Source organism: Macadamia integrifolia, unplaced genomic scaffold, assembly GCF_013358625.1.
Source record: "Macadamia integrifolia cultivar HAES 741 unplaced genomic scaffold, SCU_Mint_v3 scaffold1661, whole genome shotgun sequence".
Taxonomy (NCBI): Eukaryota; Viridiplantae; Streptophyta; class Magnoliopsida; order Proteales; family Proteaceae; genus Macadamia; species Macadamia integrifolia.
Genome location: NW_024868294.1, coordinates 1,065 through 18,312, shown reverse-complemented (window position 1 = coordinate 18,312; position 17,248 = coordinate 1,065). Strand labels below are relative to the sequence as shown.

Here is a 17,248-nt window from a genome sequence, read left to right as displayed (position 1 = left end):
TCATATACTTTATGGTTGGATTCATGGATACTATATAATATGACGTCCTACCTTTGAAGGTGTCATATTCTTCTTAGTCAAACATGGTTGTTTGATAAGAAGGCACAACATTGTGGGTATGCAAATACCTACTCTTTCAAGCATGGCGACAAAGAAATGAAGTTTCTTCCCCGCTTAAGATCTCCTAGACATTAAGCTCAAGAAGATAGCAGGATCATTCCTCCTTAAGTGTGTTGATTTAGATGGTCTCTTTGGTCCTTAACTAAACTCAATATAGTCATGTTCTTTCTTGAGGAGCAGAATTGATGCAGTAGACTCAACTAGCTGGACCAATATGACCGAGTTTGAAAACCCAAACCTAGATGGAACCAGCCCAATCCAGGTTTTTGGTCTATTGGGGTTGGTAGTAGTTTAGTTAATTTTTATGTCTTTTCATCATGCTTTGCTTGAGTTGGATACGTAGGTAGGAATAAGAGAAAGACTTTAATTGCAAGTTAGTTTCAGTTTTAGGGTCTGATTAGGAGTCCTTATTTTTTTCCTTTATATAATTGCATGCACCCAATGAAAGGAACAGATTTGAAAATAGAAACCTGGTATTGGGTTTTTACTCGAGGTGAAAAAAAAAAGCTCTTTCTCCCCTAGAATTCTGAGTCCTTTCTCAGATAGCTTCCCCTCTCTCACTGGCCCTCCACCATAAACCCTTCAAAAAGAACTACCACTAGCAATGCAACATTAGTTCATACATAATTCTAAATACACAAAATGAAATTTAAATGAAGAAGCAAAACTACATATTAAAAAATTTATTATGTAGATAAACAATATTAAAATAAATATAAAAAGCCTTTACTCACTTGTCAGGGCGTAATATGGAACCCGCTTTAATTGAAGCAGTAAGCCATCTAGATTTTAGCAGGAAGGCATTTACCGCACATCCATACAAGAACTTCGTTGTTTGCAACTGTGTAAAAATTAAATTAAAAAGAATCAGTGCATGATTGAGAACAATTCCTTTCAACACAGACCAGATGCTTTATTGAAGTTGATGCAGTTGGGCATGGGAAGATTTGGGATTAACTTAGTAAATTGATTTGTTTCCTTTATTGTTAGTATAGGGTGTGGTCAAGTTAGTAGGGAGATTCAATTTTAGATTTCAGTTGCTAATTTAGGTTAATTTATATTTTAAATTAGTTTCTATGAATTGATGTTATTTTCCTTTAAGTAGTCATGTAAGACAATGGAGATTTCAGTTTTTGAATTTTGAAGAATTGAAGTTTGATTGAAGCTTTTAACTAGAGTGTGGTAGGCATTGCTTTCAGAGTAGCCTGTAGCAATCATAGCCTAGTGGAAACGCTCGAACCAAGCATGAGGGGATTGCTTCAGCCCATACAATGCATTCTTCAACTTGCATATCTTCCCTTGAGTTTTAGAGCAAGTGAACCCAGGAGGAATGTCTATATGCAATTCTGCCTCAAGTCCCCCATGAAGAAAGGCATTTTGCGCATCTAGCTGCTGGAGATCCCAATCTAAGTTGGCTGCACAAGCTAAGATAACACGGATTGGATTTATCTTAGCAACTAGAGCAAAAATCTCCTGGTAGTCGATCCCATAGGTCTAAGTGAAGCCTTTGGCAACAAGTCTAGCCTTGTACCGATCCACTGTACCATCAACCTTATGGTTCACTATGAAGACCCACTTAGAACCAACTGTCTTCTTTTATGAGGGAAGACACACTAGATCACATAGTGTCATTGTTCTTTAGAGCATACATCTCTTCAACCATAGCTGCTTACCATTATGAGTCTGCACTCGCTTCCTACCAGGTATAGGGAATGGACACAGAGGATAAAGAAGACACAAAACTATAGTAAGAAGGAAAAAGTGATTCATAAGAAACAATTTTAGCAATAGAATGTAAGTATAAGACCTAGTGCCTTTATGAATAGCAATAGGAAACTCAAGAGACAGCTCAATAGAAGGAGAAGGAGAATTACCTGGTTTTAAGGGGACAAGATCAGGCTCAAGAGAACTTGCATGGTAGGGTAGATGCAGGATGTGTAGTGGTTTAAGTCTATTGTCTAAGACTATAAATATGTATCTTTGGCCAAGGCAAAGGAGGAGTGTTACTCTCCCCTGAAACAGGATATTAGCAAGGATAGCAAGTTTAAGAGGCGGCACATCTTCCACAGTAGAAGGAGACTCCCCTTGAAGAGGTGACACAGTATAGTATAACGCAGATTCGTGAAAGACAACATTCATAGTCACAAATCAATGCCGAGTAGGAGGACAAAAACACCGATAGCCTTTATGAGTATGAACATACCCCAGCAAAAGGCACCGAAGACCATGAAGATCAAACTTTCCGTGAGGATGATGATTATGAGCATAGCATACATGACGAATACCTTGGGAGGAATAGGAAAAGCAACAAAACCCTACTAATAATCCAAAGGGAAGCAGAAGGAATGAACCCAAGAAGGCATTGGGTTGAACAAAAAGGCAATAGCGAGAATCACATCACTCCAGTTTTAGGGAGGATTATGCATCTCAAAGATAAAAGAGCCTGCTACCTCACAAAGGTGGCGAGTCTTCTGCTCAGCAACTCCATTCTGTGCCGAGGTATCTACACAATTAGTCTGTTGGATCGTCCTATGCTCAGAAAGGTATACCTGAAAGGACCCTTCGAAATATTCATAGCTATTGTTGCTTCAAAGGATTTTGATGGTAACACCGAACTAAGTATGAACCATGCGGTGAAATTGCTAAAAGCAATGGAAGGTCTCGCCCTTGGTTCACATTATATAAACCCAAGTGGTTTGAGAATGACCATCAATAAAAGAGACAAACCACCGATACCCATTGATAGACACATAGTGGGATGGACACCAAATATAAGAATGCATCAACGAAAAAGAAGTGGCACTTTTATTTCTTGAAATAGAGTAAATGATCCGAATTTATTTGGTCAATACACATACCTCACAAAAAGATGACTCGAATTACAATTTTTAAAAGAAGGAAAAAGCCTAACTAAAGTTCCCAAAGGAGGATATCCCAACCAACGATGCCAGTGTAATAACTTAGAGATGGGAGGTGACGTAGAGAATGTCTGAAGAGCTTGGCCAGAGACCAATGCCAAGTTATAATCAAGCAGATACAGACCACTATATACCCTATCAGAGACAATCGTTGCCCCTGAAACTAGATCCTGAAAAACATAATGAGACGGAAAAACGGTGACTTTGCAATTAAGACTAAAAGTAAGACTACTAATGGACAATAAGTTAGTAGGAAAAGAGGGAACATGCAATACAATAAAGAGGGCTAAAGAAAAATTACAACTATGGAGCCCTTTCCCAAAATAGTGGAATAAATCCCGTTAGCCAACTTAACCTTACAATTACTAGGACTAGTAGTGTACTGGGAGAAAAGAGATAAGCAACCTATCATATGATCGGAAGCCCAGAGTCTATAATCCAGGGGGTAGAAGGGAAAGACATAGTATTGCCACAAACGAGATACCTGACCCAAAAGGGGTGGAATGAGCAAAAGCTCGCAATAGCTAGTGCAAGAGAGTTCGGACATGTTAGAAGGCGCCAGATGGCAATGAGCTCATCAGATGATAGTGATGCTGCAGAGATGCTAGGAGCAGAATCAGAGTCTGGGACCTTAGTATGGTTGGCCTGGTCAAGAGTACTGGGATGACCCTTCCCTAGCCCTTTGCCAAATGTATCAGCATGATGGCAATGAAGGTTCCAATAGAGCTCTTTGGTGTGACGCTCCTTCCCATAGTATCGCACTTTACTGGAGATCTTATAGAGGAGCCACCAAACTGTGGGGCTACACTGAGGGACTAAGTGCCAGAGACAAGTGCAGATCTCTTAGTGGGAGTGGCAATAAGATGTGGAGCATAGTGGTATGAAGACTGTGCACTTGATCTAATCTAGGAAAGGGAATACGACTCAAAACTTAAGAGGCTGGGACCACAGCTAATCAAACTCCACATTCAGACTTGCCAGAAAGTCATAAACCCAGATCTTGTCCTCTCGTTTCTGAAAACCAGTGACATCTGCAGGGATGGAAGGAGTATACTCCTCAAAGATGTCTAGCTCAGTCCACAATATGAGCAGCCCATAGTAGTACTGTGATAATGTGAGCCCTCTGCCTTAAGTCACGAACCAACTGGCACAGTTCAAAGACTTGAGCATCATTTCCCTTCCTGGGAATAGATATCCTAGACAGACTTCTAGATCTTTGCAGCAAAGTCGAAAATGAGATAGCCATGTGAAAGTTATGGTTGGTATGGAGTTGACAAGGAAAGCTATAACCAAAGAGTTGGCACACTCCCACTTGTCAATCTCAAGACCAATGATCAGACGCTTAGTGGTTCCAATGAGATACCTGTAATAGCCACAGGATTCGATGGAGATACAGATCGAGCGTGACCACATAAGGTAGTTTGTGCCATCAAGCTTGATGGCATGATGAAAGGTGGGAAGAGTTGAAGTGCCACCACCAGTAGAAGCAGAAGAGTTGGTAGACATAGTTGCAACTCAAGGGGGATGTGCTAATGGAAGAGGCACCAGCCGGAGGTAGAAAAAGCACCAAAAAATAGGAAAAAGGCTAAAAACCCAAAAAAAGATAAAGGGTGAAAACCCTGACAAATCGATTTTGGGGATAACTCTAGAACAGAGTCCTAAGATGGTAAAGTGGCTAGTGCATACCACATTATCACTACAAGGATAAGGAGCACCAATTGCAACAAACATTAAGATAATCGGAGCATCGAGCAAGGAAAAAGCACCTTGACAAGGAAAAATCGATTTCAGGGGGAAAAACTCTGAAAAAAATCAATGGAGAAGGAGTTGGGTTTCTCATATCATTATAGAAGAGAGTCTAAGTGCCTAAGGGAGATAAGGGATGGAAGCTAGTGGGTCTCTTGGTGGTTTAAGGAACCCTAATGAGAGAGAGAGAAGCAAAAGAAGAGAGATGGAGGAAGGCACGGACGAAGGGAGGCACTGGGAGAGAGCAAAAGGGAGAAAGGGAGACAGATGGAGAAGGGAGGAAACCCATAAGGTATTGGATCCAAAGGATCTAATAACCTGTTGGATGGGGTGATGACTTTATGTCTAGTATGACACCAGCCCTCTTTATTTATAATAACGGAGAGGAAGTTCTAAAATATTACAAGGACCAAAGGACCAAAGGACCTGTTTGGAAACTAACGCTTTCCTTAAAACTCATTATTACAACAGAAATTACTAGCATTTAGTTTTAGGCTGTGAACCATTCACATGTTTAAAGGTTGGAAAAGAAAAAAGGTGACTTAGAGAAAGATTACTAAAAGAAAAACGGGCATCTAATTTGAATCTGGCAAAGCAAGAACATGCTGTTCTAGAAGTAAACAGTATCAATTACTTATACAAACAATCAATTCAAATTACATATCTAAGAATAACATAACATCTTGTCAGATAGTCAGATTAATGAATTTAACCACTGTCAAAGAGAAAATAAAATCCAATGATTATTGTCTATTTCTCAAATCCTATGGAAAATAACCAACCATTCACATTCAACGTTCTGACCCTCTTTCAAACCTATTAAAGAAGTGGAGGAAAAATAAAGCATATAAGAACGTTGAAGCAGTCATATTTTTACTGAATAGTCAGCTTCTACTCACCAGTTTTGTATCAATACTTTTTTTCATATTTTTAACCAAATTGTGTCCTTTTTATCCTAGAGTATCTTCATCCAAGCAAGTGCCTTTTCCATTAAATTAATCCTGAATCCTGATGACACTATAGCACTTCTATAATCAGCAAATTCATAAATGGTGACCATAGAAAAAACAACCTTCTTTGGCGACAGCACAACAGGAAGCTGTTGAAGCTTACATCTTGCTCTTCTGTTTCTCCTTAAGTTCAGGCATGGTACAGGAATATCAGAGAGAACAACACCTCCATGGTTCCTAATCAACGTTTCAAGTTCCTTTTCCTTTTGACTACCAAATCCAGTCAGCAGGAACTCTAATCCATGAAATATCATTATCCTTCTGTATTTGATATGGATATCTGTAAAAAGTTTATTTCTCTCTCGAGCCTTAGCATCCAACTTCGGGCTGTAACTATTCCATCTTTTACCTGCTCTGGTAGTCGAACCTGCATACAGTTAATCACTAAAATATGGTCAGGAAGTTCCACATGTTGGATAACTCAACTGATTAATTACTGAATCAAGGTGTCAGTCTTACGGTTTCGGTTTCCAGAATGTAGCTTTGGACTGCTTTTGCTCCGTTGAAACTCAACTTCAGCTTCAAAGAACCGAACTCTCTTCCTTGTCAAAACATGATCTTTGTGAGGTTTCGTATGCACTATCGGTATAAAATTACTTTGATCTCCACTGCCAACTAAATTCTGTGGTTCTGTCCCTTCTGGTATTGAAACGCTTTTGAAATTCACTTCTTCAATGATATTTCTTGTGATAAATTTGGAAGCTTGTAGATGACCGCAATATCCATAGTTTAAAATAATAGGTGAGGCCCTCGCCTCTTGTGGGTGAACCTGCAAGTCCAGCCCATCATTTGTAATCTTATTTCTGTCTTCATTTGTAATCTCATTACTGTCACCTCTTTGACCTTCAGTTTCCTTGATTAGCTTCACACTGGCAGGATCCCTCATATCTTCCCCAGTATATTTAGTTTTTGGTTTTGAAGGTAGGAGTGGAGTGGATTCATCATTATGATAGTTGAGGCAATCTACATTCTCCTCAAACGGTGGAAACCCCATGATGCCTTCAAGTGAGAATGGCTTCTTACTATAAATATTCTCATTTATTGAACTGACATTCTGAGCAGGCACTACCATGCTATAAGTTTTGAGAGAGGTCAACCTCCTAGAACTCGTATCCCATAAGCCTTCACTGTTTACTTTGGATATAAGCCCTTCTTGGTATGCAAACTCCACATTCTCAACATTTGTCTTTGGTGTCCCTTGTGAATTCCCCAACCCAGTTCCTGATGAGGGATTCAAGCACTTCCCAGCTTGATTTCCTCCATCTTCCTTATCTTCAGCTAGAATAACATCAGCCTTTTCCGAAGATATACTGCATGGAACAATCGAACAAAGAGGATCCACCAAGGACGAACTAGATATCACAAGATCTTGAGAAAGTAATGTTCCTTCATTCGCTGTGTTACACGTTACTTCAAAAGGTATGCTTGAAAATGAAGCTACGCTGGGAGCTGTTTCCAGCTTCTGCACACAAGAACTCTCATCTGGGGCAATATCAGCAGATTCAGACAAAAAGCTGGTTTCCCCAACGAAGGGTTCACATATTTTTGTCAGTTTATTCCTCTCCAAGTTCATAGACGCACAATCATCCTTCAAGAGTTGCAAATCAATCAGGCTGATGTCTGGCGAAGATAAAAGCTAGGATGAATTTGAAAAACTGTGTGTGCATGCGTATGGTTTTCTGTGAAAGATTTATTTTTATGTGGGTGTGAAAACTTTACTGGGATCAGCACACCTTACTTAACTGCAAAATGGGCATGAACTATTCAGGGTGAGAAAGAGGGGGAAAGAACACTCACTTATGGGGAGAAAAACAGAGGATTATGCTGCTGAAATACACCAATATAATACCTGGCACAGTGAGGAACAAATCCCAGAAAAATGAAACCTCATAAATTGTAGTGGTAGAGGAGAAGAGATAAATATTTTTGAAATTTTCCACAAAATAATTCACGGCATGACTGTCTCATATAACATTGAATGGCTCATCTTTGGAGAAGCAGGATATAAGATCCATTGCTATTTGGGTTCCACCTAATAGATTCTTATAACAGGCAAAGTGACAGCATCATGATATGCTTTAACCATCCCATATGACTTGCTGTGCCATATTTCCGGAGCTTCCTGGAAGTTATTAGATGGATTTTCCTTATGCAACCCATGCACAGTGATTCTTAGCTACCCACCCACACAAACATCCACATGCATAGACATAGAGGGATACAGAAACACACACTCACACCAGCAGATGATGAAAAAAAAAAAAACACAAATTCAGAAATGTATTGAACTCCCTTAGCTAACACCTAATATGACAATATATGTTATAAAGTTTGGAAAAACTGCTTTAGAAAAACTGGAAAGAAAAAAAGAAGGTGGAAAAATGAAGATAAGAGTAATTTAACAGTCTTAATCCTAACAGGATGTCTCCCACCTTTCCTGTCCAACCACCTAACCAGCGGCTTCTGAATTTGTCAGGTGCTACATCAAGTATTTCGCTTCCAGTTCCTAATATAGAAAAGGAAAGGTGAATATTGCAGACATACATCATTAGATAGATAAAGTTCACAAGTAGATGGAAAGCAAAACAGCACCAAGTTTTCCTGACTTCAGATCCTGAGACAAGTCTATATCAGCAATACCATGGTCAACTCCCTGCAAGCAAAACAAGTTTAGGTTAACACATGGGTAGAAACATATTGTGTACTCTTATCATTGTGCTTCAATTTCTTCGTTTTTGGAACACATTGTCCCTAAAAAAAATTTATGGAATTTAATCTTCTATGTTGAAAGATGCCTTACGGAGGCCCTTACCTGGATTGTTATGGAAAGATCTAAATCTCCATGGATTGACTGATGCAGGTGGGGTTTCAAGTTATCCTGTATGCTTGAAGGGCCCAATGGAGGGTTACGATAATGATACTTCTCCAATGCATCACCAGTGGATTCCAATGGTGAATTCTTTGATTCTCTTAAATCCACTGGTAGAGTGTCTTCAAATTTCTGTCCAGAAATGCCATTGAAATCAACTTCTTGAGGTCTAACCTCTATCCTCTGGACTTCATAATTACATGTATAATTATTTTCTGAGATCGGTGTCTCTAGAACATGAGAAAACAATCTAGATGAGCTGGTCGCCTGTTTTATAGCTGAACTGCAGCCACACATATCATCAGAAGCACCAAAACCTTTCATAAATGATAAGCCTACATCATTGAATGCATCCGCCATATAGTCATCATCCAAGTTCAAGAGCAGATCAGTTTCATCAACATTTTCAGTTGAGCAAACAGAGGCCTCATCTAACCTATCTAGGCGCAAGTGGTTCCGAGCTTGTTTTACCTGAAGTGCAACTTCAAGTACTGCAGCAGCTGGTAGAATTTCTGATGGTGAGCCACTCCCAATCAACTCTGATATAACCAATGCTTCAGATGCTGCAATAGAGTGTTCAACTGCATCTTTAATATCAGCATTTCTAAGCTGTCTAGCATGAAACTTTTTCTCATCTTTTCTCCCACCATTCCTGTTATATTTGGTGCAGGATTGAAGTTCGGAAGTCTGGGACATCCTCGCCTTGGGTATTGGGGGAATTAAATTGTTTATGCAAGTGATATCATCTATTTTATAATGGCATGCTTGGTCATCTATAAGAACTTCGGTTTGAGGAAGTATTTGCTGAGGCAAGTTATTGTTTGATTCATGCTTCTCTGACTGAAATATATCAGCAGCGGGACTTTCGATGTTTTCTGAAATACCATCCGAGGAGAGGTGCAAATGGAAATGAGGTAACTGCCAAAAGAGATATAATTCATGTTCTGTTATATAAAATAAAGATTTGAAAGAGTCATATAGTTCATAACCTCATATTATAAGGATTTGAAAGAGTTACATAGTTCATAACTTCATATTATAATGAGGATTTGATACAATAGAAAAGTGAAGACAGTGGTAAAAGAATCATAAACTCATATTCACAAGCATAAGACCAGTTCATCTCTGGAGATCATAAGAGGTCAGCTTTGGGAGGTCGGTAATCACACACACACACACACACACACATATATATATATATATACCACTTCATAGTTTCTCATTTCAGTGAGAAATGGTCAAGCTATGCATGCACCCAGGAAAATGCTCGTAAGGGTTTTCTTCACAATTCCTGATGATCACCAGCAGGTAAATGAAATATTGAAGACCCTTGTGGCTGCAAAGCATAGTATTATTTTCTGACAAAGTAGTTTATAAATAAATCTCCTCTCATTCACCTTATATGCAGTATGCAGAAGAGAGAGAATGGAAAGAAAAATAATGGAAAAAATCTCTTCTGTAGGTATTTAAGAGTATTCATATGAAAAGGGAAATAAGCACAGGAATAAGCATGAGTAACCACAAAACAAAAATAACATAAGCCTTAACACACAGACACAGAGAGAGAGAGAGAGAGAAGAGATGGCAAGGATTAGTGACAGATAAGCATAAAAGAATCCAAGAAAATCATCCCCATAGAAAGCATAAAAATCATCCTGGGTTACCAGATCTTGGAAACAAAATTAAGAAAAATAAGAATAAACATTAGGAGCCTATAACATACAAATTACTTTTAGTGGTCAAATCACTTTTCAGAAGGGAAAAAAAGGTTCTTGAAGTTAAGGGTGATAAGGAATCAAGGATACTATTTTCATATCGTGTTATTGGAAGTGGAAAGTACTAACATTCTTTCATCTAGCAAAAGGTAGAAGTGAAAAGAGAAGCAAAACAAAAAGGGATCTTAATATTCAAATTCAGCACTTTTAGTACACCATAAAGAGGTCAGCTGAAAACCACTTTCACAACCCGGACATTGACTTTTGGGATTGATAGAATACAAACTACCAGATAACACCTTCTCCCAAATGAAATGAAATTCAAGCAAAAGAATAAATTGTTGCACTAGAAGGAGCTTAAGTGCAACAAATCTCCGTTCATCAAAGATCAGCTCCAGTTTGAGAGTGAACATTTTTTTTTTGTGTGCTCACTGCTCAGTGAAAATATCCTTGCGAATGTAGCAGAGGGATCACTTACAATTTCATGCAGTTGTCATTCTTCTAACTATATGAAACACAATGCCAAAATTAGAAGCTATTCTTAACAGCCACACATATGCCTATTAACATTTGACCCTCTGTAATAAAGACTTAACAGACTCCAGAATTTAGGTAATAAAAAGGGTGTCCCAGTGCACAAGGCTCCCACTACTGCAGGGTCTGGGGAGGGGCAGATGTATGCAGCCTTACACCTGCTTTGGGGAAAGGCTGTTTCCTTCTGGAGAAAGATCAAATCAAGAACTCTACATCCCACGTGGTGGTTATTCACATACATACAGTAATATGGTGGCTAATGTATTTTCCAACTGGGCATGAAATTTCAGGACATCTAAAGCGTACCCATATATCTGAAAGGTTCATCTTAGAAAAACAATGCTTCCAAGTAACTAACCAACTATATTCTTAAATATGGTAAGCTTATGTGAGAAACAATAAAAAGAAACGAGAAAAAGCATCCAAATCATCATGTGAAACCAAGACAAGTAATAACAACACAAACATATCCAAATTAGACGAATCAGAAATATGAAAATATAAAACAAATGGACCAAAGACTAACTTCATATACTCTGATAAAGAGATTAGTTTTAAAAATCTGAATTTTCTCTTCAATGAAGATCACCATCGATCAACCCCAAGGGTTTAGCGTAGTTGGCTTGGAGGGGACACGGTACTCCGCCTCAGGAAGCGAGGTCCCGTGATCAAACCTTCACCGCTGCACCTAACTTCTTGGGGCCACTGCACGAGAGTTTCCGTCTCGGACTGACCCAGTCCTATGTAAGCGGTATCACAATGACCCTAGGGATTAGTCGGGTCAAAGATCCGGACACCCTGAGTATCAGAAAAAAAGAGAGAGAGAGAGAGAGAGAGAGAAAAGATCACCATCAATCATCCATTTACAGCTTCATAGAATGGTAGGTGTGACAACCTAAATTATTAGTTTAGAAGTCCTCATAAATGCTCAGAAGGAATAATGGAGAAGGAAAGATATGGTAGGATCTTCTAGGTTGTTAACTCCGGCTCTAAACTTGGATAGAACATAAACTACAAAAACTTGTGTAGACCAACACAATTAGAGGCAAGATGAAGAATCTAAGAACCTGGTTACTAGTTTTCAGGTGTAAATACAGGCTGAGGCTTATGGTAGAGCTCGACAATCTAGGCATACGTTAAAATAAGGAGGCCTCAAGTAAGCTTCTTCATTTGTTCTTTTGTTTCTCTTTCGATATTAACTAACCATATGACCTAGGTCACAAGTTTTTAAAGGAAGCAGCTTCACAACAAAGCTAACTACAACAATATTCGACAGTCCAGATCATATATTCATTCTCCATATTCCATCTACTTCCTGCTCCTTCCAACATTCCTTGTACAGGTTGTGGAGTTCTTTTTCCTCTTGGACTTAGACTCCCATCTTCCAGTAACCAGCCAACCAACATATCACAACCTGCAAATATGGACAGGCACATACCAAACAACTGCCCTAAGTTTTATTTTTGGATGAATGGATAATCTATAAAACAGGGAAAAGAGGGGGCGAGGGAGGGAAAGCATAAATTAGAAATAGGGAGACCCCACGAAACAACAATAAGCCTGTTTCTCGACAAATCCGCAATAGTCCTATGGGGGAAAGAGGCCAGCTTGGAGGAGACGTCAAAGTAGATGGCCCTCCAAATCTTGTCAAAGGATCTAGAGTTGGAAGACCATCTACGAAGGTTACGCTCCATCCAAACATGGGAGATAGAAGCTCCGAACGCCAACTTGCCGGCAACGTCGCAAATAGAATTACCAGAGAAGGTCATGTCAATCCAGTTCACTCTCTCTGAAGAGGGAGGGGAAGTCTTCGAGCAGGCTAACATTTGGAGAGGACATGCTTCCAAATATGAGGGGAGAAAGGGCAATCAATGAAGATATGGTTGGCGTCTTCCATGCCATTCCAACAAAGGCAACAAGCCCGGGAAACCGGAATATGGCGATAAATGAGGAAGGATTGGGTGGGGAGGCAGTTGGAGAGGGTTCTCCAGACAGTAAGGCTGTGGCGGGGGATGTGGCCATGGAACCAAACAACCTTATACCAGGGGGTAGTGGGGTTGGGGGACCGGGAGTGGTTTCAAGCTGAGGAGGAGAAGTGGCCCGAGGGGGAAGGGGACCAGATGATTCTATCAGCACTAGAAGAGGGGGGGGAATGGTGTTGATGGAAAGATGGATGTTGGGAAGGGAGGGAATAATAGGGATGGACCAGGATCCATTGGAGATGATCGAGGATACTAATGCGTCTCTGGGGATACCAGAAGAGTAAACCTCTCTATGACTCACAATAAGGGAAAGCACACCCGCAGGATGCAGTTATCTAACCAGAAGAAAGTATTAGCCCCACAACTGATGATGGATTTGATAGCAGTTAAGGCAAGAGGCCTAGCAAGGAGGATCTTACGCCATACCCAAGAGGAGTTGGGATTGATGCGACAAGTCCACAGGGAATCATTGCGAAGGAGGGAAGAGTAAACCCAGGACACCCAGATTCCTGGGAGCTTGGAGACTACTTTCCAAGACAATTTGAGGATAACCGCCGAAATGACATCCTTGATATGCCTAAAACCAAGGCCTCCTTCTCTTTTGGGAAGGCAAACAAAGGACCAACGGATGGGGTGGAGAAAAATTTGGAAGAATCTGAGCCCTTCCACAAGGAGCTGGAAGACTCCAGACCAGTAAACATAGGAAGATTGGAGAACTGATCGGATGAGAAGCAGACGACCCACGTAAGACAATAGTCTGCCTTTCAAAGCTGGAGCCCCTTGTGGATTTGGGAAAGCATAGGGGCACAGTGATGAGTAGTAAGCCTGGAGGAGAAGGGGGGAAGGCCAAGGTATTTAATAGGAAGAGAACCAATGGAGAAGCCAGTGATCTCAAGAAGATGGGCTTTAAAAGAGTCTGAGACGCCCATAAGGAAGAGGTGGGATTTAGGCAGATTGATATGGAGGTTCGAGAGAGATTCAAAGAGATAAAGGGAAGCCATGATGGAAGAGATGGAGCTCTCATCAGCTTTAGAGAAGATTATAAGATCATCAGCAAAATGTAGATGGGTAAGATTGGAAGCTTTGATTTAGGGATGGGGGGAGATGAGCAGATTATCCGTCTTGAATTGAATGAATCTGGAGACGACCTCAAGGGAAAGACAGAATAAGAAGGGGGAGAGGGGGCAGCCCTGGTGGATGCCAACAAAAGAGGAGAAGAAACCCGTTGGGGAACCATTTACGAGGACCGAGAATTTGGGGGAGGAGATGCAGGCATGGATCCAGTGAACAAAGGGGGAAAGGACATGGATAGGAGGACTCTAGAGATGAAGTCCCATCTGATGGAGTCAAAAGCCTGATGGATGTCAATCTTGAGAAGGGCGGCAAGGAAATGGGATTTCTTGTCAAATCCTTAAACAATCTCATGGCAGAGAATGATGTTGTCAAAGATGCTCTGACCTGCAATGAAGGCAGATTGATTCGCAATGACAAAGGAATCAATGACTTTTTGAATGCAGTTGGCAAGGACTTTGGCAATGAACTTATACAAGAGGTTGCATAGAGAGATGGGTCGAAAGTCGGCTAGAGAGGAGGCACCTTCTTTCTTAAGAATGAGGCAAAGGAAGGTGTGATTGATGCGGCTGACTTGGGAAGGACTAAAGAAGAAACTCTTGATTACTTTGGTGAGATCATCACCAATGATGTCCCAGCAAGAGGAGAAGAACCGCATATTGAACCCATTAAGACTAGGGGCTTTGCTAGATTTATGGGAGTGGATGGCCTCTTGGATTTCCAGATCGGAGGGGATGAGATGGTCGGGGATGAATTTGTTAAGGAGAAGAGGGGAAGGAGGGAAGGGAGTGGGGTGACAGGAGAGCAGAAGATGCCTTTGAAGTAGGACTCGCATTCCAACTTAATGGCAGCAGGGGAACTCAAGGTAGAACCATTGCTATCAATGAGGAGGGGAATGAAGAGTTAAGGTTGTTCTGGCTTTTAGGTATTTACGGAAGTAGGGGGAGTTCGAGTCCCCAAGGTTAAGCCAGTTAATACGGGACTTTTGCTTGAGAAACTTTCTTCCTGGGCAAGAAGGGAAGCCAGCCCCAAGGCAACCTCTTTCTCTTCAAGGGCGAGAGAAGAGTTGAGCTGATCTACAATCGGAGACCCTGTTGGAAATGATGCCAAAGGTAGAGGCATTCCATTCCTTAAGGGCAAGCTTAACATTTTTAAGCTTGAGGGCAAAGGAATGAAGAGGGGGAGGCTAGGAGGGACTCGATTACCCCAGGTAGATTGGACAATAGAGAGAAAGCCCAGTGGGACATCCACATATTAAAGAATTTGAAGGGCTTGGGACCAAAGGAGATAAGGGGTTGGATGAATAGGGATATGGGGTAATGGTCTGAAAAGCTTGGAGGCTCAAAATTAGCATGGGAGGAAGGGAAGGAGGAGAGCCAGGCTTCATTAACTAGGATGCGGTCAAGCTTACAGGCGATGTTGCTGGGACCAGACCTTTTATTGTGCCAAGAAAGCTTGATGCCAGACCATCTGAGGCTGTCGAGGCCAGTCTTCAATATAGGAAAAAGGCGTCAACTGAGGGAAAATCAATGCCAAATCCCCCACTCTTTGTTAGAATATATGTATTAGGGGTACATTAAAAACTGTCCCATGTTAAGTTGTCCTTATACGTAATTTCTTTTATTTCTCTTCACGTCCCTTAAGGAGGAATATGTAATTCCCTAAAACATTATTTGAATCTAATATTGGTTAGATGAGCAAAGAGCTCATTCACGTTTTGCTCTCATTTCCTCTTCTCCTTCTCTCATCTCCTCTCCTTCTTCCTTCCTCTCTTCTCTCTTCTTCCCTCATCTCTAACCCTAGTCTTCCTTATTTCTAACTTGGTATCAGAGCTTGTACAAGGGTTTGAGAGTCAATCAAAGCATCCCGGTTCCATTCTTCAAGTCTCTCTTGGAACCCTAGAAGCAAAGGGGTCCATTAGAGGCTATACTATGTAAGAAAAGTATACAAGAAGACCTAATGGAATTCTAGAATGTAAGAAATGGAATCTTTGCTGCACTAAAGAGATATTTTTTGGTGACCGCTGTGTCCAAGTAACATAGATTCGCAATGCCTCTCTTTGGGCAGCGTGCTTTGTGGTGCAACCATCTCATTTTTCTCCAATAAACTGAAAACCATTTACAAGAAGATAAAAAAAGAAATTCTCAGTACCAGTAACAGCTGACATATCTCAAAAAGCAGCAATAGTAGTTAGTAATCAGGATCCTTGAGAAATGTTTTTATCATGCTGGGAGGCTTACCACCTATCAAACTTCATGTTTCTGCAAAAAAGTTCCATTCTTATAATTCTACATAAACATCAATTTATATGACCAGATAGCATGAATAGATAATGTAAATAAATCTAAGATCTGTAACCAGTAACCGGAGAGGAGAGAAAGAAATTGAGAGAAGAAGAGAGACTGCAAGGACAGGAGCAGCCAATTGTGTGTTGCTTCCTCCCTCCACTGTATTATATATAAACCAAAGAGTTACAAACAAATAAGGTAAATAGTACCTTTTACAGCAATATAACTAGAAAATAGAAACCTACTCTAACTAGGAAAGTAAACAACCTTGTCTAACTTGAAAAGGAAACAGAATAATAGCTACATCACGTTGTGAGAAACCCCAACTGTGACTCATAACTTAACAAATAAGAAAGGAAGAAAAATGAAAATCACATTTAATGATGAACTTTTCATTCATTGAAAATGAGGAATGGATTGACCAACAAAATCATAAATTAGATAATATTCATTTTCATAAACAGGATGACGAACTTACATTTTCAGAAGTTGGTGTCATTCCAACAGGTGAACAGTCATCGCCTGATAAGAATAAATGGAAACTATTGTATCTTATATCTCCATTGGCAAATAAATTTTCGTCTTTTCCTTCACTAGCACTTACTTGAAGAAACATTGAGTCCTATTACAATGAGGAAAAAAGAAATCCATCAACAAAGATATTGCTTTATAAAATCCTCACAGAATATGTTAGAAGTTCAATGATAAATAGTGCAAACACAATGCCACTTTTCCTCACATAAATCAAATTCTTTGATGACATGCACCATATGCATTCTTTCCAAAGAGTATTAACTTGGTACTTCCATCATGGCTTGTGTATATTTAGTGTGTATCTTGAGCATATCCATGTGTATATTTAGCGTATCTTGCGTCTCTCCAATACGATACATCTATTAACAGTTAGAATATAAGGATGAGGGAAGAACAATAAGATGAGGGATGAGGAAGAAGATGGAGAAGTAGAAGAGAGAGAAGAAGAGAATCGGTGGTAT

The 17,248-nt window shown here is 40.2% G+C and overlaps 1 protein-coding gene across 3 annotated transcripts in view; it reads right to left on the bottom strand.

Annotated features, from left to right (window-relative positions):
* Positions 1 to 17,011, bottom strand: part of LOC122064461 — a 32,092-nt gene extending 15,081 nt beyond the window's left edge. For 2 of the 3 annotated variants that reach the window (XM_042628163.1, XM_042628164.1), the window contains exons 1-7: positions 16,732 to 17,011; positions 8,607 to 9,581; positions 8,387 to 8,447; positions 8,227 to 8,300; positions 6,254 to 7,382; positions 5,857 to 6,161; positions 855 to 961 (exon numbers count right to left, since the gene is read on the bottom strand). In XM_042628163.1, coding sequence (XP_042484097.1) covers positions 855 to 961; positions 5,857 to 6,161; positions 6,254 to 7,382; positions 8,227 to 8,300; positions 8,387 to 8,447; positions 8,607 to 9,581; positions 16,732 to 16,869 — 2,789 coding nt within the window. In that variant the 5' untranslated portion in view covers positions 16,870 to 17,011. The remainder of the gene's footprint in view (positions 1 to 854; positions 962 to 5,856; positions 6,162 to 6,253; positions 7,383 to 8,226; positions 8,301 to 8,386; positions 8,448 to 8,606; positions 9,582 to 16,731) is intronic. The other variant, XM_042628165.1, reaches the window with a different exon arrangement.
* Between the last annotated feature and the right edge of the window lie 237 nt (positions 17,012 to 17,248).